The following is a 22,423-nucleotide window of genomic DNA, read 5'->3' on the forward strand; positions in this document are numbered from 1 at the left end:
GACAGAGGTGGCTCCCGCGTCACTTTTTTCAGGGGATTGTCTAGTGAGCAGTCTCCCCTGTTGAAAGGACTTCCACAGCGTAATCACACTGTGGGTGAAAACCACTTCCTTAATTCATTAGTTCTTTCACCACTGCAGAGCAGGTATGAGCAGGGAAATTAAAGCAGCATGTGGCAGATACAGATAATTGTTCCCTAATCACCTTCTCTGTGCCATTTTTGATGTTACTGTCAGAGCTCCCTTTAATGGTCTCTTTTCCAGGCTGAAGGTTCTGACTCTGCTCATCTGTCCTTCATATGCTCTGTGACTACTTGTACTTGCCGCATTCTTGAACTTTCTGTGGTGTTACTGTAATTGTTTTGAGCCACAGGGAGCAAAGTGGGGAGAAGGGGCAGAATTGCCTGCATCTTTCAGAGCTCCTGAGCCAGAATGAAGCTGAGAACCTGGCCCGGCTGCTTTAACTGCCAGGCCAACTATGACAAGGCTAAGGGCCGTGTCCTGAGACCAAGGTCAAAGCTGCAGGACTAGCCGATAGTCCTGACTAGTGTTTGTCCTGGACAGCAATGCCCTTCCGGGCTTACCCTAACTACCATCCATGCTCTCAGCTTTCTCAACACCCTTCTTCAGGTTTGGCCACAACACAAACACAAAGGATTTGCATGGCAAAATCAGGGATTTTTCAAATCTGTAATTATATAATTCAAATCTGTGATTCTGTAATTAAAACGTTTTGTTTCTGGTTTAATTTTAAAATATTAACACAATTCCGAAGACTACAGCTGATTATCTGACTGCATACTTGAGCATCGAGATACAAGAACACTGAAGAATAACAGCACTAAAAGCTGTGCTATTCAGAAATCTGCGTAACCAAACAGGAGGCAAAGCTGGGCTGGCTGCAGCTCAGGGCTGGAATGTGCACTGACGCTCCGAATAGCGACATTATCCCAGGTCGGAGCGAATATTTCTGCCACGAGACAGCACTGACGCTGGCGGCAGGTATTCACTGATGCAATTCCGTTCATTTACAAAGGCCCGTCTCCCTGAACACGGGGCGAACAGAGATCCTTCGCAGAAGCAACTCCCTTCCCGGCCCGCAGGTGCCACCTGCTCGCCCTTCTCAGCTGCTGGTGCTCAGCGAGGCTCCGCCGGACGCTGAGATGCTGCTTTGCGCGTATAAATTCAGAAAGAAAAAGCGAACCGCGAACGCGCCGCCGCGCGGAACCAGGCGCTGCCGCGCGCCGGGCCCCGCCCGCCACCCCGACCAATAGCGGGCGAGGGCGTGGCCCCGCCCCGACCAATAGCGGGCGAGGGCGTAGCCCCGCCCCGCCCGCAGCCTCGCGAGAGCGCCGCCGCCCGCGCGCGCACTACATTTCCCAGGAGCCCCTGGACAGGGCTGCCTCAGCCAATGGGGCGGGGGCAGCGCGGGGGTGGGTGGGGACTACCGGGGCCAATCGGCGGAGAGCTGCTGCAGCGGCGGAAGCGGGGCTCGGCTCCCAGCATCGGTGTCACGGGAAGACCCAGCTACGGCCGCCGCCGAGGGTCCCGCCGCGGCCCGGGGCGCAGGTAGCGCATTCGGCAGGGCGGCCGCGGCGCGAGGGGGCTCCAGGGCAGGGGGTGGAGGGCGGCGCGGCTCTGCGGGCGGCGGCAGCGGGGCGAACCGTGGGGGCGGCGGAGGGCGGGGAGCGCCCGCGCTCGCGGTGAAGGCGGGCGTGGGCAGGGGCGGCCCCGCGGCCGCGGCGCTTCATCGGGGGAACATCCGGGCCCTGCGCGCCCCTCACGGCCGCACGGCGGGGACGGGCCTGGGGCGGCCACGGTTGGCCCCGATTGGCCAGCGGCCTCCTCCCTGCCATTGGCTCGCCGCCGCGTGAGGTCATCGGCAGGGCGGCTCCTCACTGGCTGCGAGCGCTAGCGGAGGCTCGCGCCCGATTGGCTGGTGTGGCAGGGGAGCGCCGCATTGGCGCGGGGCTGGCGATGCCGCTCGCGCGGCGCCCAATGAGGGGGGCGGGCGCGGGGGGGCGGGGCCCGGGCGGGGCGGGGCGGGGGCCGCGCCGGTAGCGCCATGTAACGGTCGGCGGTGCCCGCAGGTGCCATGAGCTCGCAGCAGTTTCCCCGCTCGGGCGCCCCGCCCGCCGGCCTGGGAGCAGCGCCGCCGCCGCCGCCCCTGCCCGCCAGCGCCGCCGCCGGCCTCATCAACCCTGCCGCCGCCGCCGGTAAGCGACAGCGGCTGCGTGCGTCACCCCGCGCCGGCTCCCCGGGCCGCCGCCGCCGCCGGGGTGGGGGGCAGCGCAGAAGCTGCCCAGGCCAAGTGTGGGTGTGGGGGGGGCTGGGGCGGGGGAGCAGCGCGGGAACCGATGTAACTGCCGGCCCTGACGAGCAGCGTTCAAGGCTGAGCTGCTGGGTGGGGGTGGGGGTGTCTGTGTTTCTTTGGGGTATTTTTTCAGTGTGTTTTTTAGCAAAAGAACTGATTGGTGAGTACAGGAACACTTCATTCAGCTGAAAATGGAGCAGGAGCCCTAATTTTAGCCTGTGTTGTCCCTGCAGGTTTTGCTGGGCTACCAGGGGTGATTTTGAGTGGTGGGGTGGGATGTGGAGGTGTGCTTTTGCTTTTGATTTTTTTCTTTAACGCTTTGATGCTCTGATTGCATTAATCTTCCATTAAGTGTTTGATGTGAGACTCTGTCACTTCAATAAGCACATCCTGTCCTTCAAAGAAAAAGCTGTCAGTGCTCCTTTGAAGGAGGCTGTTAGGTGCATGTGTTAGAGATGTCCTGGAGTGCCCAGCTTCACAGGGGATAGCCCTGAAGGGGGCTGCAAAGAAGCAATGCCAAAGTTCTTAGATTTTTCTCCTTTGGCATATGTTTCCTTGTAAGAATGAACCTCTTTTCAGCTGTCTCCTTTTGTATCTGTGCTTCTGGCATCCCATCTTTGACATGGTGGATAACCAGTGCATGTTCCTTGCCGATTTTTATCCTTTTCCTCAGAGTTCCTTTTTTCTTTCTGTACCAGTGAGCGATGAATCTAATCGAGACTCAGAAGTTACCCCTAGAGAGCACATTGGTCCTGGTGGCTCCATACAACCTCGAGAAGAAAAGCAGGAACCAGTGGTGGTTCGGCCGTATCCACAGGTTCAGATGTTGACACAGCACCATCCTGTGCAGTCTGGTGCCCCAGTGACAGTGACAGCTTCACCAGCGCATTTGACTCCAGCTGTACCACTTTCCTTTTCAGATGGACTGATGAAGGTAATGAGGAGGTTCACAACTAATAGGAGAAAAGAACACTTAAATTAGAAAAAGCAAGCAAATTTCTTACTTTCTCTCAAGTAACTCTTAAGATATCTGTAGCTGTATTTAATCTACATTAAAACTCAAGAGTGTTGAGTAAGCACAAACACAAACCAGAAACTCAGCTGCTTTTGTTGCTTAAGCAGTGCTATGCTTCTACTGACTGCACCCTTCCTTGCATGTGTGCATCTTCCATGTGACACACTGAAGACTTCACAGTATCATGGCATTCTTTTTATGGGTCTCTTTTTCTCATTTATCTCCTAAGTGAAAAATAATCACTGTTAGTTTCCTAAAATCTTCTCTGAAAGAGTGAATGAGAATGTTAAATTAACTGATAACGTTTCTGTGTCTGTAGGGGAATACCATAGCCCCAACAGATCCCACTTAGGACTCATGCAGTATGTCAGAAGATGCTTGTTTCCAGTAGAAAAGATGTTCTTTCCTTGTTTCCAATGAAAAGGAATAGCTCTTGATGGCCAATATCCTGCCTTCTCAAGTACTTCACCAGAATTGTCCTTGGGCAAAGCTGGCTTTTTGTCCAAGTTGTGATTTCCAAAAATGATCTTAGCTTCAACATTGAACCGTTGTTTAGAGTTGCCAACATTCCAGTCTGTGTGTGTCTTGTAGCCACCTTTGAAGCCTACTATGCCCAGTCGGCCCATTGCTCCTGCTCCGCCTTCTACTCTGTCAGCTCCCACGAAGGTTCCTGGACAGGTCACTGTCACCATGGAAAGCAGCATCCCACAGGCTCCAACAATTCCAGTGGCAACAATCAGCGGACAGCAGGTTGGTTTTTTTCTGTTTCAGGTCACTGCTAAGTCAGGTCAGTGCTGATATTGGTACAGTGGAGGAGGGATCTTGAGGGGAAACTCACTTCCCTACTCAGTGGCTATGAGCTGCTGGATCAGTTTTATTTGGAACATTAAATGTCAGTCTCAAAACTGCTGACTTGTTGTAACGCTCCACCTGATGAAGCACGTGAGGCTACAGTAGTAAAATAATATCCAAAAGCTGCTATACAGTTGAAATGGTGAGTTATACACTTTCCTATAAAGATGGCTGTTTTGGTTTCACTTAAAGAATTTCTAATATAGATGAACTGCTGGGATTCACTAATGTTGTGTTCTTTACCATTGTTTCCTGCTCTGCTCCCAAGAGAGTTAAGTGTTATGTTTTGCATTGGATTCTTATTAAACCATTAGTTAGAGAACTTGGCAGGGGAAAGTGTGTAGATAATGCGTTAGTACTTGATGCAATTTTGACTACAAAGCCAAATCCCAGTACTTGTGGTCCGGAAGTAGTTTGCCAGAACATGCATTGCTGAACCTCTGAACTTCTGGGGTTTCCATGTAAAGTGTCTTTAGCCAGCCTGACTTGGATCCATCTGAGGATATGCGGCAGTTCCAGTGGATTTTGTTATCTTAATGAATATCTCTGTAAAATCCATTTTCTGGTAATCCTGGGGTTTATTGTTGTCATGCTTCCTGGGTTCATGCCATTCTCTTGACTCTATTGAAGAGGTGGTAGGAACCTGTGCCTTGGAAAGAAGTCTCTAATGGCGGGAGGGCCGTCTCTCTGGTTGCTATGTGGATGACTGCTGACTGACAGTCACTGATTTGCCAGCCAGAGAAGCAGAACTCTGAAACAGCTAAATGATGCATGCAACCAGTGTGCAGTGCATATTTCTACAAAAGCTCTCTTCTATCTTTGGGACCTTTATATGGTAGATACTGTTAGTGTGGCCATTAATGCTTGTCAGCACAGCTCATAGTTTATTTGGGTTTTTTTTTTCTTTTTTTTTTTATTTAACTCTGCAGGGGCATCCTAGTAACTTGCACCACATCATGGCTACCAATGTGCAGATGTCTATCATCAGAAGTAGTGCTCCTGGGCCTTCTCTGCACATCGGAGCTTCTCACCTACCCCGAGGTAAAGTCAGATTTAGTGGTGCTGCTGCAGACTTCTGTTCATAACCTCTCAGAGAAGGTATATCTAGCTTTCATCTCCAAAATTCTCACTGTTAAGGTTGTTATCATAAGTGGAACTTCAGGTGACTGCTGGCCTTTTTTTTTTAAAGTATTACGGTACCTTCAGTCATTTGGGCCAGGACTGATTGACAGTGTTTAAAATGCTGGCAGACACCAGCATTTCCCTTACTCTAGTTTTGTGCTGGTAAAACAGTAAATGTTTTCAGGGAAAAAGAAAATCTGCTAGTATAGATTGGCCTGTCATGCAAATATCACATAAGTTCTTGGTGGTAAGTGTTGTCTGGAGCAGTTAAAGTTGTGCAGCATCTTCCTGTAACCACCTTTCACAGGATCATGCACGCATTGTTGTGCATGTTAATGTATCATCTGTGTGCATTTGTGCTCAAGATAAATGCTGATGCTAATTACATAGACTCTCATCTCCCAGGATTCTGACTGCTATGGCTTACAAAACAGGAGATCAGCCCCTTAAAAGAAGCCATGTGGTCAATTAGCATAATCTGTCAAATTTCTGATTACAGATTTACTTTTAAAAAGCTCGTGGATTGGGTTTCTGGTTCAACTTGAAATTGATCCAAATTTCAAAATAAAATTTATATTTCTCTCCACATTCTACATTATTCTGTTGCTCAAGAAAAAAGAAAATTGAAATGATCAAAGGTATAATCCTCTTTTGCTAGAGTAAGTGGAAGGACTATATAGTTTAAGTAAACATAATTTTGTTCATTTGACTCCTGTGGGGCAGCTGACGTAAGTTTTGTATTTTCAGTTAGTGTGTGTTTTCCTTTTTTCCCCTACTACTCTTTCCCTTACTTTATTCTCTTGAGCTAATATTTTCAATGAAATGATACTTACAGAAACTATACAGTTTAGTCCATCAAACATTTTAAAGACTCTGTGCCTTTTACAGTGATGTGTTATGATCAGGAGACAACAAATAAGAGACAAATTAACCAAAGTTTTATGCTGTTGCAGGTTCTAACGTTGTGTGTTTTTTCTATTTATTGCACATTTATTTATTTATTTATTTTCTTCTGAGCTTTGGCAGGTGCAGATTGATTGTTAGTATCGGATGACTCATTTTCACATTAGTCCAATAATCAGATTGTTTGAATTATTCCTATTCATTTCCATAGCTTGAATAGAAGAAGATTGGATTTACAAAATAACATTATTGTATATAGGAGAAAAGATACTATTTTAATGAAAATAGTATCTGCCCGTCCCGAAGTGCTTTTGAGAGTCTTAGCTATTCTTGTTGCAAGTCTTACTTTAAACCTGTGTCACTTGAACTAAAAATACGTGTGAAATGAAGCTAACATAAGAATCTCTCTGTGGTCGTAGTTGAGCCCTTTGGATACTTGGTGCTTTAACACGCTTGATTTGTTTCCCAGGTGCAGCGGCTGCTGCAATGATGTCCAGCTCTAAAGTAACCACAGTCCTCAGACCAGCGTCACAGTTGCCAAATGCAGCTGCGGCTCAGCCAGCAGTTCAGCACATCATTCATCAACCGATCCAGGCAGGTATCAGCTAAGCAGCTATGCAGAAATACTAACAACTGCTCCAAGTTTTGCATGATACCTGCTTGAAATACATAACCTGTAGCCCTGTACTTATTGGACAGAGGCTACTGGCAGCTTTCCTCCCATTCTCTTTCTCGGGTACCAGTTTCTGATAACAAGCAGTGGAGGAAACATTAGTCCTGCAGTTTTGTTTTATTTGTAGACTTGGTGCCAGAAGTCAGGTTTGTAACTGTCTCCAAAGCTGAGAGGAAGATTTAGTTTTTAAAGCCCTGAAAGATCTGATCTGATATGCTGGTGTTGATTTAGTCTTAAGTATATGTATTGATGTAGAATTAATAATTACATGATGTAGAATTAATAATTACAAAAGCTTATTGAGTTTTTTTTAGTATCAGCCTAGATACATATATAAGCAAAAGATTGTAGAGATCTTCAGCTACCATAGTTTGTTTCCAAAGTTAGAATAAAGAGTTAAGCCTTTTAACTCTAAGTGTAAAGGTCTCTGTGTCATCATCTTTGATTTTTCTAGGTATGCTTAGTTTGAGGTTTCTTTTTATTTTGCAGGGAACAGTCCTTTGGCTTTTCCCCAAAACATTTATAGAGTATTGCATCTCTGAATCACGTCCATACAGATCTGGTCTTGTTAACTTTCTTGGTCACTGACTACCTCTGATGCAGCTGCTGTGAAAACCAGGACAAATCCGCTTTGGAGCTTGCAGATCAATTCAGAAAGACTGAGCATCTTAGAATGCCAAAACTTTTATGATGAGACCTAGGAAAAACAGTTTTAGCTAAATAGTTCCTAGTCATTGTCTAAATTGCAGTCCTCTAAATGGCTCTTTTGTCTTGATTTTTATAGTCTCGTCCTCCTGTGACCACTTCAAGCACTATTCCTCCTGCTGTGGTGGCAACTGTCTCGGCCACAAGAGCTCAGTCTCCAGTTATAACTACAACAGCAGCACATGCTACAGAGTCAACCCTCAGGTAAAGAAGCTCAAGACAAATTCTGTGATACCTACAATGTTCTGACTTTACAGACCGCAAGAAAAGAAAGCATATGTGTTAGTCATCTTGAGTTGATGCTCCTCTAGGTGTGGGATGGTATAATACAAAAATAGTAATGCTTGTAAAATGCTTCCAGATCTATGGTGAATGAAAACTACTGTAAACATTAAATGTTGCCCTCTTTTGAGAAAGAAAAAGCTTAGTGAATCAGTCTATTACCTACTGCTTATTGGAAAGCAGACTTTCTGTTTTAGGAATTTGTGGATAATGCAGCCCATCTTTTTGTGCAAGGCCCAATAAAAAATTACATGTGAATTTGAAGCACTTAAAGCATCCCTAATTAAAAAAAATCTTCTTTATCAACTGATACTAATATAAATATGTCCTAGACAGATAGTTACAGAAGATAGGCAGTGAGGATACAACAGTGGTGTTCAGTTTCCTGTGTTGCTTTAATATACAGTGGAAAGTATTGGTACTGGTAAAGAGGCCTGATTTGTCTCTCTGCGTTTTATCTTTCAGATTTAGTACCATCTGATAATTTTCCCTTTTATTTAATTTATTTATTTTCCCTCTCTAGTCGACCTACTCTGTCTATCCAGCAGCACCCACCTTCTGCAGCTATTAGTATTCAGCGGCCTGCACAGCCAAGGGATACAGCTACTCGGATTACACTGCCATCTCACCCGGCTATAGGAACACAGAAGCCACAGCTGCACACCATGGCTCAGGTAAGTTGCAAGAGGAAGATCCTCTTTTGCTTCATTCAGACCTCTGTCATCTGTATCTTGATAGCTAAGATTAAATTTGGGGAAAGAATTAATATTAGGCTAAAAACTCACGTTCTTTAGAGTCAGTGCAGCAAAAAATATGCTTGTCTAAACATGAAGCTTTCTTTTCTTTTTATAGAAAACTATTTTCAGTACTGGTACTCCAGTGGCAGCAGCAACAGTGGCACCTATTTTAGCAACAAATACCATTGCTTCAGCTACCACAGCTGGTGAGTATTCATAATGCAGTTGTGGGAGACCGTTTTCTTGAAAAAGGAACCTGATTGCTTTTGGGAAAACACCTTATGGTAAAGACTGTATTTGGAAGTGTGTGAACAGACTTAAGGAGAGAAATTTGAGTTCTTCAGGGGTTGTCCGTATTGGGTTTTTTGCTCTTTATTTGTATATACATATATACTAGTGCGGTAGGGCTCCACAGAAAGATCTCTTTAATTCTTTTTCTCCCCTTCTAGGTTCTGTTTCTCACACCCAAGCGCCTACAAGTACTATTGTCACCATGACAATGCCCTCCCATTCTTCCCATGCTACAGCTGTCACAACCTCAAACATCCCAGTTGGTGAGTGACTTCAAGAAGAGTATGTGTAACTGATACTTCAGTCTTCTGTTTTCGCTAGTGGTGGTTGTTCATATTTGGAAATCAAAAAAGGGAAGAAAATCTCTTCAGGCTGGGAGAAATCAATTAACAGGTCTGCTGTGGCATAACTCTCTTTAATACATGGAAGAAATGAATGTTCTGGGAGAAATAAGTAATAAAATGGTTCATTAACCTTTTCAGTTGTATCTTCAGACAAACTTGGGCCTTTCAGCATCTCAGAACTTAGTCTATGTTCTAGAAGTTGTAATGGTTTGATGATACGAATATGGTTTTCTTAGCTGATTCTGTCAGTTCCTTCCTTTGCTTTTAGAGGTATTAGCTCTAGCCTAGCTAAGTCTGATTAGCACTTTCAGTTGAAAGTAGAAAAATCTAAGCTGTAATGGTGGGGGAAGTTTGCCTAAATTTAGAACCTGCCTGAGAGATGCTTCCAGCAGAACTGCTGGTGTTCAGATTAAATCTCCTTTTGTTCATCTCCTCAGTTCTCCTGTCCATCTTTCCATGGTCTTGTTCTGTTGAAATTTTCTTATGTCATCCTCTAACATAAATTTCCAAGAAGTGGAGTTACATCTCAATACACTAGTGTTTCCTGGTGTATACATGTCTGCCCTTTGTCCCATTTCGCATTGTTTATAAGTTTTCAAAGCAGAATTTGATATAGGATCCTGACAGCAGAAAGGATTGGTTGGATCATAAAGATGTAACTTTATTTTGAGTAGGTGTGTAACTTAGTTTGTTAGGAAATATAATTTGTGTGTGTTCATACTGTCCTTGTATTCTGGTGGGAACTGAGGAAAAACCGTAAGATGGATATGCTTTGTTTGCCTTAATCTTTCTTCCGCTTGATGAAATCATTGTGAGTAGAAAATCATCTGATTTTTAGGCAGAAGAATTAGTCCTGCCTTTGCAGGGTCTGATGGCTTTTTCTTTGACTATTTACCGATTCCTTATTTGTTTTCATGCAGCTAAAGTGGTTCCTCAGCAAATCACGCATACTTCTCCCAGGATCCAGTCTGATTACACAGCAGAGAGGAGTAATCTCATTCCCATCCCTGGTCACCGGGCATCTCCAAACCCAGTAGCAATGGAAACCAGAAATGACAACAGGTGGGGAAATATCACCTCTATGAATGAGGGAGGTGTGAGTAGGCTGTTTCATGAAATAGTATCTTCCAAAGCTTGGTGGGATTTGGTACTTGTAAATGAACTGTAGTTGAGATACTTTATAGCTTCTGACAGATGAAGGCTTGGCCCAAAGGCAGGGGTTGAAGATGAATAGTTGAAATGGCGTGTGTGTGTGTGATACTTGCTGTTTTTTGTTTATAGGCAGTCAGTGCCTGTCCAGTTCCAGTATTTCTTACCAACATACCCGCCTTCTGCCTATCCTTTGACTGCGCACACCTACACCCCTATCACCAGCTCTGTGTCTACCATTCGTCAATACCCAGGTAAGACCTCTTTGGAGACTTTGGTGCAAGCTGACCTTGACACTTAGCTTACATATTAGCTGTAGTGATGGGAGAGGCTAAGAGGTTTGCAAGCTTGATTCTGACAATCAAGGCTTTTGATTTATGGTTGGCTGTAGGGAAGAAGTATGAGCAGAGGGTTCTGAACTACTTCAGAAGCCTACTAAACATAGCTACTAACCATTTTCTTCAGAGGTTTACATTGACTGACTGTCCAAGGGTTTGTACCTCTGTGAAAAATTTTATATTCCACAAATCAAAAACAACTGAACTGCTCCAAACTAGCCCTGTCTGTGTATTCATGTCTCAGTGTTCTGATAAGCCCATTTTCATCTTTGCACATGATTGAATCTCTGAAGCTGACAATTTCACAGGTCTCTGCATTATGGAGCATGTCAGAAAACACTTGGTTGTGTTGGTTACATATGATGGAAACCAAAAGTGGAAAACACAGGCTGCATTGCATGGAAAAAAGGGGTGCTTTTTTTTTTTTTTTTTTTTTTTTTTTTTTTTTTTTTTTTTTTTAATTGGGTCATATCAGGATTTGAAGTGGGCTTTCAAGATAGTTAAAATGACTCACATGAGGGAAAGGTGAGCTCTTCCTAAGTTTTTCTTGCTGAAGGGTTTTAAAGGAGAATATGCAGGTGAGTTGTGTTGGGTGGTTGTTGGCTGCTGTGGTTCAGAAGTGGTTACAGAGCCTCCAAAGCAGCATGATTTTTCATGTTTTTCCTAAATTCAGCTGATAGATGTGGAAGGCAGCATTCCCCCACAGGCAGGGAAGACAGCAAGGACACATGTGAGAGGAGTTAGTGACATTGCCACAGGAATGTTGTGCGAGTCCACAAGGCAGACTGTCAGGAGCTTCAATTTTGGCAGTGTATGGAGATGCTGGGCTAATGCTGATGAAGAACAGATGTGGGTTTTTCAGCAGAAGCTCGTGGACAGACACTTTGCTTTCAAAATTGATTTGAAACACTATTTGAAAGTACTTATGGCAGTAACTGGTGACAACTCCAAGCAAAGAATGCAGGGTATCCTCAGGAGGAGGAGGGACATGCAACTGTGCTGAGGACAGCTACTGGAGGGCTTAGATTAAAAGTATAGAGGAGGCTTTAAAGAAGATCACTGGAATAAGGGGTGTTAATGTGGAATTTTGAGGAAGGTTGGCTTTGACTTTCCAAATGCTGGTTGTACTTGTATAGTCTCCAAAATTATTTTGTTGGATAGAAAATTCTGCAACAAGAACATTTCACATGGGGTGTTTAACTAACGGAATTTATGCGCCATACTTGTATATAGAAGCCATTTTGCAGGCCCTGGTTCAAGATTTCATTTTTTTGACAGCTGTTTTCCAATTGGCTGTCAGCACAAGAACTCGATTGAAACCCTGTGATGATGACAAAAACAGCTTACTCTGTGATGAGAGGGCTCTCCATTGTTAGCAAGCAAGTCTATTGTTAGCAAGTTAGCACTTGCACTGTGTTTGGCTGTAGAAATTGTGATAGTGTCCTGTAAATACTGGAAATTTGGAGATCCAGAAACTGCAGACAATCTGACAGCATTGTTAAATATCACCCATTGCAGCTGTTCGGGAGATGTGCAATCTTTATAGCAAATCTGGGAAGACAGAATCTTAGTTACTTAGCACTGTAAATACTTCATAGGGAACATTGTTTTGCCACAAAAGGATCTTATCTTTAGTTTACCTGTAGGGTTCAGCCTGTAATTAGCTGTAAACCCTGTTCTGCATCAGATAAAATTGTACTCAAGTTTGGAACATTCTTTTCCGGTTGAGCTAAGGAAAATTTTTCATGATTGTGGCTGGGGTAAGGGGAGAAGTAAGCCAGCCACATCTTAACGTACTTACACTGGAGTCTTTACTTTCTTCACTTGCTTTGGCATAATCACGGGTGTTTTTCTTAGTTCATGTAAATGAATGATCATTTCTGTGGAAGACTGTTTTCTGAAAAGAAAGGCTTTAGCTCCTTAATTTTCTTTTAAAGCAGGAAAATATCAAGTGCTGGCACTTACAGGACTTGTAAGATAATACTGCAATGAGAAAAGCAGTGCACTGATTTCCAAGATTGGAAGTTGGGTACAGAAATGTTACTTGAGCCTAATTTTAAAAGTGGGATAAACTTTACTCTCTTGGAGCAATATCAAATAGAAAATGGGATGAAAATAAATAGTAGTATCTAATTCTTCTGGCAGACACTCTTGCCTCTCTGTTGTCAAATGGGAATTTGTTACTGCTCCAAGAATGCTAGCAAATTAATTTTTAAAATAAATCATCTTTGAAAGTAAATATTTTCAGCCAGTGAGAGGTGTGTGGAGAACAAAGACCCTCTGGACAGGAGTGGTGATACCCATGTTGCTGTTCCCAGTTTCAGCCCAGGCGCCCAACTCTGCAATCACCGCTCAGACTGGTGTAGGAGTGGCCTCCACTGTCCACCTCAACCCCATGCAGCTGATGACTGTAGATGCGTCTCATGCCCGGCACATCCAGGGGATCCAGCCAGCACCCATCAGTGCCCAGGGGATCCAGCCAGCACCCATCAGTGCCCAGGGGATCCAGCCAGCACCAATTGGGACACAGGGACTGCACCCCACTGCGCCTATTGGCACGCAGGGGCTCCAGGCAGCGCCGATCAGTGCTCAGCAACCACAAACAGAGACAAAGACTTCAGGTAAATGTCATCAGCAGGGTCCCTGCTTTGGGCCTGGTCAAACCAGTTGAACTTCAGATTGTCTACTGGGTGTTTAGGCTTAAGTTTTTCTTTTATCCTCTGAGAAACGATCTTTTTATGGTCGTTGTGGCTCAGTAATGGGTGTTAAATATGGTTATATATATATGTTTTGCCAGCAAAGTTTCTTTGCCTCTGATGTTATTTCTTAATTTTAAGTGTGTGGGGTTGGTGTACTTGGGTGGCACTGGAAGGGTTACTTCACCTGAAAAGCCTGACAGTGCCAAAGATCAAATAATTCTCTTCAGTAAACCCTTGTGGGAAGTGTTAGTTGCAAGTAGCATGACATTTTGTGAACTGTTCCAGCTACACTTTAGATCACAGTAGCAATCAAAAAATCTGGCCAGGTACCTTCAGCAGTTGGTAACCTGATCTTGGACTGTGCTAGAAACCCTCATGTCTGAAAAATGATTGGTCCGGTGAAATCCCAACAGCTTACTGAAGAAAGAGGATATGACTGCAAAGAGAATGTGCTGCTAGCAAAGCTGGCAGATGTGTCATGTGGTGTCTTCCTGACTGTCTAAATACTCCGCATCAGTTGGTAGCTGAGTTGGCCAAACAGCCTTGGCAGAAGATCAGAATGTAAACACAGCTGACGAGTGCTTGCTTACAAGTGACATGTATTGCCACGTAGACTCTACTAGGAGTGTTTTCCCATTGACGCAGTTGTGTTGGTGATCTCCCTAGTGATGTCTGCCTTTTCTGTTTCATCTGGAAAAGAGTATTTCCCTAGCAACAGTCATTAGGCAGGGAGTAGTTTCCGTCTGTCCTACAGAAGTTTCAGTTATCAAATTGCTTTGTAGCAAAGGTATCGCTTACAAAGTGGCTTGAAAGCTACAGTTAAAGATTGAGGGAATAAGGGGAGCACGGACAGCATGTGCTCTGCAAACACCTGCTTCGTCATCATATTTCTTTAACTGCGGCTTTTTCTTCTCTGTATCTGTTCCCTCTTCCCTGTCCTGTGTCAATGTCCATCCTTCCCAGCAGTAGTCTTGGCAGATGGAGCCACCATCGTAGCCAATCCTATTAGCAACACATTCAATACAGCTTCTGCAGCGACTACGGTTGTGCAAACCCATAGCCAAACTGCCAGTGCAAGTGCACCAGCCCAGGGCTCTTCCCCACGCCCAAGCATTCTCCGGAAGAAACCAACCACAGATGGGTGAGTAGGATTAGCGATGAAATGTAAATGATGTTTCTGTGCAGTTTAGTCCAGCTAAATGGAACAGTTTCAGCAGTGATGTGAAAAGTTGTAGAAGATTATTCAGTCAGCAGTGCCTGAGAGTGACCTGCTGATCTGTGAAACGCTTTTCTACCAGGGTGGGGTTATAGTTTCCTCTTTCTGTTAGCAATGGGATGTGAAGAAGGAGAATTTGTCTCTTACACTTGGAAGTGACCTTTTGACGGGAAAATGGATTTGAGACTTTCTTGCATAGTTTAATAAAAACAAAGAGCTCATAATCTGCTAAAACTAGAATTCCATGCTTTGTTTTCTCTGCTTTTCTTGGAAGGATCTATGGAGAAGTAGAATGGATGGGATTAATATCCTGCTGTGTAGTCTGATTAGGAAAAGGGGAGGGAGAAACTTAAAACTCTTAGAATATTCTGTTATCTGTCTAATTTTGAATGCCTGAATAAAGAGGCAAGAGAAAGCATTAGAATTGGCAATCCATTTTCTCCTAACGACAGCTGAAAAGGTTTGGATTTAATATGCCTTGTGAGACCAAACAGTCTCACAAGTAGTGAGTAGATTTTTTTTTTTTAAGGCAGAGAAACTGCAGGCCTTAAAAGTGAAACATAAGCTAAAGAAGCAGAGAGATCACTAAAGAATTTTTCTATTTGAAAGGTTGATTATTTTGAACATTTTCACTTCCAACCCCACATGAGACAGAGTAGTCTCAAAAATACAAAAATACTTTGCTGTACTGAGCACTGTGCTTTAACATCCACATTCAGTGATTGTTGTCTTGGAGTTGGGCTTTTACACAGTCCAGACCAACTGAACGAAGCAGTTGTCCATCTAGGCACTGTATAGTTTCGAGTGGTTTGCTCACTCTTGTGATAGCAGGGGAGGACAGTGGCATGGCCCAACTTCTCGTTGTTCACTGTTGGAGCCTGGCAGTCTCAAGAAGGAGTCTTGGCTGGCAAGATGAACGTAAAAGCAGCATTCCTGGAGAAGCCCTAAACCTGGGTGAGACTAAGCCAGAGCAATTAGTCCTTTATCTTAAAAAAAAGTCTTATTTGAAAAGGCAAAATGAGATCCTCTATAATAGGTCACAGTCACTCAGAGAATATTGGGGAACGATACAGATATACCTCCCATTCTAGCTTTGACAAGAGAAGGTGGATTGCTTGGCTCTGTGTTATTTATCTCTGCATCAGAGAGACAGATCTAAATTTCCTCTTGCAGGCTGGCAGTCCGAAAAAGCTTAATTCCTCCTCAGCCTCCTGAAGTAGCTAGCACGCGTGTGGAGAGTAGTATGCGAAGCACATCTGGATCACCAAGGCCTGCTGGGTAAGACTTTAAGAAACAACCAACTGCATGATAATGTTCTTACCTTGTTTTTTGATTGCATTCTTTGGTTTTTAAAATGGCATCCTTTCTTTTGGGAAATTGAAGGATCTATTTTCAGTGTGTCAGGGCAACACCTTTGTTGAACAGACTTGACTAGCTCTGCTGTCATGAAACCGGCGCAATAGCCCTTCAGAAGGTGTGGTTGTCAGCTTTCGAAAGGGGGGAAAACCTGACATTGTATTAAAGGATATGCCTCAAACTCTTAAGTCTATATGATTTAGAAATTAATGCTGAAAGTGCTAAAATGGAGCTTCTACCCTACTTCAGTTGTATGTATTGTTTTGAAACAATTAGCTATAGTGAAGCTATTGTGAAGCAGAGGATGGCACAGAAAAGCTTTGGGTAAAAATTCCTCTTGGTTACACTGAAAGTATTTTGCAACTTTCAGGAGCATTCTGAATTTATTTGGAGTTAGTCATGAGATTCAGTTGTTACAGTGAGTGGAAGAAAACAGCATCTGTAACAAATACAAGGGACTCAAAAGAGGCGGGGGGGGGGGGAAGTGAAACTAAAACTGAAATTGTAGTCTCTTGTTGTGTTCCACACGACTCAGCTCTGTGTTACTTCCTGGGGCAGGAGAAAATGGATAGTCTTGAATCCAGCATGGCTCCTTAATTTTGTTTGTGGTAGAAAGTCATGACAACAGTACTCTAAGGCACTGATGCCATGATGTTTAGTAGGTGTTTTTATGTTACAGTGCCAAGCCGAAACCTGAAATTCATGTGTCCATGGCCACTCCAGTCACTGTGTCTATGGAGGCAGTGTCTAATCAGAGCAGCGAGCAGCCCACCATTGCGGTGCCCCCTACCTCCCAGCAGCCCCCTTCTGCCATTCCAACCATTATCGCAGCCGCCAGTCCCACGTCGCAGCCCACTGCTGCTCTGTCCACCATTCCAGGAGCCATGCCAGCCGCCCCGCCAACTTCTACTACGATTGTGGCTGCACCTGCTCCTCCATCAACCATGAGTGGTGCCCTTTCAGCAGTGCTGGGTCCTGCAGTACCAGAGATAAAGATCAAAGAGGAAGTGGAACCTATGGACATAATGCGACCAGTATCTGGTAGGCTGTTGTTCAGCATCAAATTGTGTTTTTCTTTGTCTCTCTTGGGGAAACTAGGAGGATTTCAACACACCCATCCTAAAACTGAAGTTCTGTCTTCCATGGTAGCACAGAATACCAGTCAAAGGGTTCCTGTTCCCCTTAGGAGAAATAATTTCTCATAAGGTTTTCCCCCCTCCCCCAACTGCTGCTTCTCAGTAGATAAAACGGACTTGGTTTTGGTGATGTGATTGGGATATGAAGTGCTATGTGAATAGAATATGAAGTCTTAATGGCCCAGTAAAGAGAATGGAAAACAAAGATTTAGTTGATAGTTAAGTTGGGACTCCTTTAATGAATTTGAGATCAGTTCCTGACTCCTAGGAATAAAGGACATTGTAATGTCCATGAGGCAGTTCCTGTTGCAAATAACAAGAGTTGCAGAGTAGCAGCTAGACTCCTGCCTGCTTGAAACTGCTTTGTCCTTTCATCAGTTTTTCATGAAATCACTTGTTATTTGGGACTACTGCTTTGTTCATGCTTAAGTGATCCAACTCCAAGCTTCTGCATGAATTACTTACTGAGAAAACCACTCAGCAGCAGTGCCAGTATATTATGAATGTGTATAGTTAATTTCAGTTTTTCTGTAAGTCCTCGTGTTCAGATTCAAGGGCCTCCTTGTGTGTGAAGAATTAGTGACCAGTCTAGGACCCTAATAGGGCACTACTGCAGTTCACAGATATTTTCTCTTGAACTTGAATATTCAGTATATTGTCTTGGTATCCAAGTTGATCATTGTTGCCATCAGCCAAGATCAGTAAACTTAAAGTCCTTATGGATCTCAGCACTCAGATTAAACTGTGACAAAATGATAGGTAATGTGGTATCAAAGTTCTGTTTTACTTGATTGTTTCGTTGTTCTCCCTGAAACTACAATGGAAGAATCTGCTTGCTTCAGGTATCTCTGGAGTACAGCCAGATATAATTAAGCTCTCAGGGTTCTTTTCTTGACTTTGTGGGATATGCCAAATTTTCAACAATCTCATCCCAAGGATTTTCTGCTGTGGGTTGTGCCATACTTGCCTTAGTTGCTGCTGACTGAGCTTTCTCTCCTCTAAGTGTTGGAGTGTTCCCTCAGGCTACCTGTCACTCTGCTGCCCAGCTTCAGAGGGGTATGACTTGTGCAGTAACCTACTGACCACCTACTGGTGCTGTTGACGTGGCAATCTGAGTAGACTCTTGCATGGAGAGTACTGTAGTCCCTGTTTGACTGCATGTGACTCTGTACCTACATAGCAAAAGGGACTTGGCTTGCTATCTACTGTGATCCACACTGGCATAGATTCAGAGGACAGACATCGTTCTGTACAGTAACTCATAATGATATTACTGTGGATTTGTTTTTGTAACATTCAGCTTAAAAAGGTGAAGGAACTGAGGGAGAATTAATTCCCCGTTCTCACTCTTTATGCTCTTGTACATGAGACATGAAGAATCTCAGGGTATAGGCATGATTCAAATGATTGTTCCTGGCTTAATGTCTAATCTTGTACACACATGGGCTAAAGTGCACCTACAATGAAATCCACACCCCTCACAATGCACTGAACAGCAACTGCTGTTCTGGAGACAATGCTCAAACAACAGTAGTACCTTTATACTACTGACAGTTTGTGTTCTTTTTCTTTCTTGGATCTCAGCAGTCCCTCCTCTGACTACAAGTACCGTGTCTCCATCTTTGGCACTGTTGGCCAACAACCTTTCAATGCCACAGAGTGATTTACCACCTGGTGCCTCCCCAAGGAAGAAACCCCGTAAGCAGCAGCATGTGATCTCCACAGAGGAAGGGGACATGATGGAAACAAATAGCACTGATGATGAGAAATCCACTGCCAAAAGTTTGCTGGTGAAGGCAGAAAAGCGCAAGTCTCCTCCAAAGGAGTATATAGGTAATGTCATCTCTAACGATTTTTTTTCCCTCCACTCAGATGTTCACATTCTCTTTTCCCTTTCTTTCTCAGAGAATGTGCTCAGTCATTTTCCCCACTTCAGAAATAAAAATCATACAGAATCTAAATACCTATTCTTCACATATTGATGTTCAGGGGACATGACCTTTCTCAACTCATAGGGCATTTTTTGTATGAAGTAATGATCACTGATCCTTTGCTGTAATTACTGGGTCATGACAATCTCCTACTTTTCCCCTACTTACTAAATGCTCACAGTTACTCTTCCTGGACCTTTTTCTAGATGAAGAAGGTGTAAGGTATGTTCCTGTGCGTCCAAGGCCGCCTATCACATTGCTCCGTCACTACCGCAATCCCTGGAAAGCTGCTTATCACCACTTTCAGAGATACAGTGACGTCCGGGTTAAAGGTCAGTTGTTGTCTTGTAATTTGGAGTTTTCGTTCATCCTGGATAAACTGCTTTAGTGCACGAGGGAATGGTGTCTTAGGAGCATTCTTGGCTAGCTAAGGCTAACAAGTGACTTTACAAATAGATTTCTCTTGCAGTTCAGAAACAAGAATTGATGAAGTGAGCTAATAAGACTTTTTAGCTAGATGTTGCCTGAATCTCTCTAACTCTCAAGACAGCAGAGACAAGAAGGAAAGACTGGCCATAGTAGAATTACCTATAAATTTGCAAGAGAAAAAAACATATACATTACAGCTATTGAGAAATGTCTTACTTGCAAAGATAAAAAACCTACTTAAAAAGTAATATGCTACTCTCTGATTTTTTTTCTTACTACCTAACAAAACATCCTGGATTTAGAATAACAAGTATTGTCAACTAACAAATGGGTCGTCTTTTTTTTTTAAAAAAAAAAAAAAAAATCTCTCTAGGATGAGGAAAATGGAAATCAGCCACTGTTTTTAGGCTTTTTAGCTAATCTTTTAAAATTCTTAAGCATCTAAGCTGAATGGGTTTTTGCAACTGTGTAAAAACATCCAGGAGCAGACATGTATTTCAGCAGTATAAGACAAACCCTGCGCTGATCAGTGCATTTTTAAAACATGAAAATACAGAATTACCAGATAATTGGGGCTAGTTCTACTGGGTAGAACTTTCTCTTTTTGGAAATCCAGATCTGTTGATAAATGAGAGCAGCTTTCACATAGGTGGCAGATATGCAGGTATTTTACTGTCTGAATCAAAAAGTCACTCATCCACATTTATTAGGACTTGTGGAGAGTGGGAGTTGGATTAATATTTTTGTTCACAGGAATGTGGCAGGCCTCTGTTCTTAGTATAAATAACATATCTCTATTTTTTGGAGACAGAAGAGAAAAAGGCCATGCTGCAAGAGATTGCCAATCAGAAGGGTGTATCCTGTCGTGCACAAGGTTGGAAGGTCCATCTCTGTGCGGCACAGCTACTACAGCTGGTAGGTGAATGTGACTTGCCAGCCTCCTGTAACGTTGGGAAATACAAAGTACTATAAGACAGGATGGTTTTTTGCAAGCTCAATACATTCTCATCTGACACTGGGATACCAGAAAAACTGGTATATAGCGCCCAAAGGGAGTGGGACATGCTTTCCCCTTTCTCAGGAATGTGGCGTAAGTGGCTTGAAAACTTAGTGTTGATTTTGATCCAGACATAAGAGCTGATGTATTTTGTACAGATGATCAAAATTGGCAACTCCCTCCTGCTGATGCACAGGTCTGAAGAAGCGTCTGTTTGGGATGGTGCGGCTGATCTGAGGAGGCAGCACTGATCCACATTCCTGGATGCTTCTGTTTCAGGTTGGGGGTGAGGTAGGTGCTCTGCATTCTAGCACCAAACTCCCCAAAACCTCTGCATTCCTGGAATAGTATTGTGAGAAAAAGGGGAAGCACTTCTGGTTAGGTTCCATGTTTGTTCAGAAATGGAGCAATCCTGTAAACAGGATGTTAGTAAGAAGAATAGTGCCACACTTTACATCAAAGGCTCCATCTTCTGAATGACTAACATGAGCAGCTGAGAGGGGAACAGAGTATCATCATCTTTGCTGTGTAGTTTTTTTAATGTGGGCAAATGTTTTCTGGCCTGGTAATAAACCTTTTCATAAGTGCTGATGTCTTCTAGACTAACCTGGAGCACGATGTGTATGAGAGACTGACTGCCCTACAGGAGGGACTCATTCCTAAGAAAAAAGCAGCAACTGATGATGACTTGCATCGAATAAATGAACTGATACAGGTAGGTTCCTGTGGTTTAGCCTCTCAGCCCAACATATTTGCTTTATCCTTAATTACAAAATCTCCTATTGCAGTTAATGAGAGCTAGAGATGACTTAAAAAAAAAAAAAAAAAAAAAGGTACATTTCCTGTATTTCAAGTCTCATCATCTAAAGGTGGTATTATAAAAAGGTAAAATGACCGCTTAGACTAGACACTCTGCTGTTAATGATGATGTTTCATTTCAGGGGAATATGCAGAGGTGTAAATTGGTGATGGATCAAATCAATGAAGCTCGAGACTCCATGCTAAAGGTCTTGGATCACAAAGATCGTGTTTTGAAGCTTCTAAACAAGAATGGAACTGTCAAAAAAGTATCCAAATTAAAGCGAAAGGAGAAGGTTTAAAGCCAGAATGATGACTCTGGAAATAGAGAAACATGTACAGAGTGGAGTTGAAACTTTTTGTAGTTTGGGTTTATTTTTAAGCGGAGCATCTGAATAAAAAGGGTGAGTTTAGGGAACAGATGGCAACAGATGGACATGTGAAGCCTGGTGACCTGAAGGGATTGTCACTGATCTGTCATAATGAACAAAGATTTCTCTCAGGCTCATCCATTTTTTTTGAACTCTTCGCAGTCCCATTTGTTTAATCCTCCTGATGTGTCAGTGCCTACTAATTGGAACTAGTGATGCAATGTGTGGTGGACTGTGCCCTCCTTCTGTTTTGCAGCTTAGGGGTAAGTTACAGTGTATGCACACCTTGTGTATATACAGGAAACTCTACAAGGGACATTGAGAAGCTGACACATAGAGGTCAGCCCAGACACCCGTGCTTCAAAGCATTGAAAAATCACACCACTTTTGGTTACTCTATTCAGTTGTTCTTCTGACCTTCCAGTGTCTGAAGTAGCCTTCTCTAAACCAGTGCCACTGCACTACATCTGCCACATTTAGAATCTCCAATGGTTCAGAAGTCCTAGCTGTCTATTTAAAAGAAAAAAAAAAGTGTATGGGGAATCATTTCAAAGTGATTTTTGTAGTGACTCTGTGTGTGTGTCTGGTGCTCTGGGATATCTGTTTCGAAGTACGTCTTGCAGCAGAGTACTTCCTGTAGCTAGTATGATGTTAATTGTATGTACCACATACATCTTGAAAACATTAATAAAGGACTTGGAGGTTTTTGTACATAAGCAATTTGTATACCTTTATACTAGTGAAGCATTCAATGTGCAAACTCAAAAA

At 43.5% G+C, this 22,423-nt stretch overlaps 1 protein-coding gene across 5 annotated transcripts; it reads left to right on the forward strand.

Annotated features, from left to right (window-relative positions):
• The first annotated feature begins 1,469 nt into the window (after nt 1-1,469).
• Nucleotides 1,470-22,371, forward strand: SAP130 (Sin3A associated protein 130). Of its 5 annotated transcripts, none has more exons than XM_062582370.1 (21): nt 1,470-1,566; nt 2,088-2,213; nt 3,010-3,245; nt 3,918-4,076; nt 5,108-5,219; nt 6,673-6,797; nt 7,661-7,785; nt 8,387-8,537; nt 8,716-8,806; nt 9,050-9,154; nt 10,156-10,297; nt 10,517-10,638; nt 13,041-13,343; nt 14,385-14,562; nt 15,811-15,915; nt 16,673-17,034; nt 18,714-18,962; nt 19,267-19,392; nt 20,301-20,404; nt 21,088-21,201; nt 21,428-22,371. In XM_062582370.1, the coding sequence occupies exons 2-21, from the start codon at nt 2,093-2,095 to the stop codon at nt 21,584-21,586; spliced, it is 3,189 nt and encodes a 1,062-aa protein (XP_062438354.1). In that variant the 5' UTR covers nt 1,470-1,566; nt 2,088-2,092; the 3' UTR covers nt 21,587-22,371. The 5 variants fall into 5 exon arrangements, with proteins under 5 accessions (XP_062438354.1, XP_062438356.1, XP_062438355.1 ...); XM_062582372.1 differs by having other exon boundaries at nt 18,717-18,962; XM_062582371.1 differs by having other exon boundaries at nt 14,388-14,562.
• Nucleotides 22,372-22,423: the final 52 nt, after the last annotated feature.

The sequence above is a fragment of the Rhea pennata genome, chromosome 9, assembly GCF_028389875.1.
Source record: "Rhea pennata isolate bPtePen1 chromosome 9, bPtePen1.pri, whole genome shotgun sequence".
NCBI classification, from domain to species: Eukaryota; Metazoa; Chordata; class Aves; order Rheiformes; family Rheidae; genus Rhea; species Rhea pennata.

Excerpts from the sequence above, each read along its gene's own strand:
- SAP130 (XM_062582370.1), top strand. The coding sequence starts at position 2,093 with ATGAGCTCGCAGCAGTTTCCCCGCTCGGGCGCCCCGCCCGCCGGCCTG. Across the intron at positions 7,786-8,386 it reads GCTACAGAGTCAACCCTCAG|TCGACCTACTCTGTCTATCC; the intron begins GTAAAGAAGCTC and ends TTCCCTCTCTAG. Across the intron at positions 13,344-14,384 it reads AACAGAGACAAAGACTTCAG|CAGTAGTCTTGGCAGATGGA; the intron begins GTAAATGTCATC and ends CATCCTTCCCAG.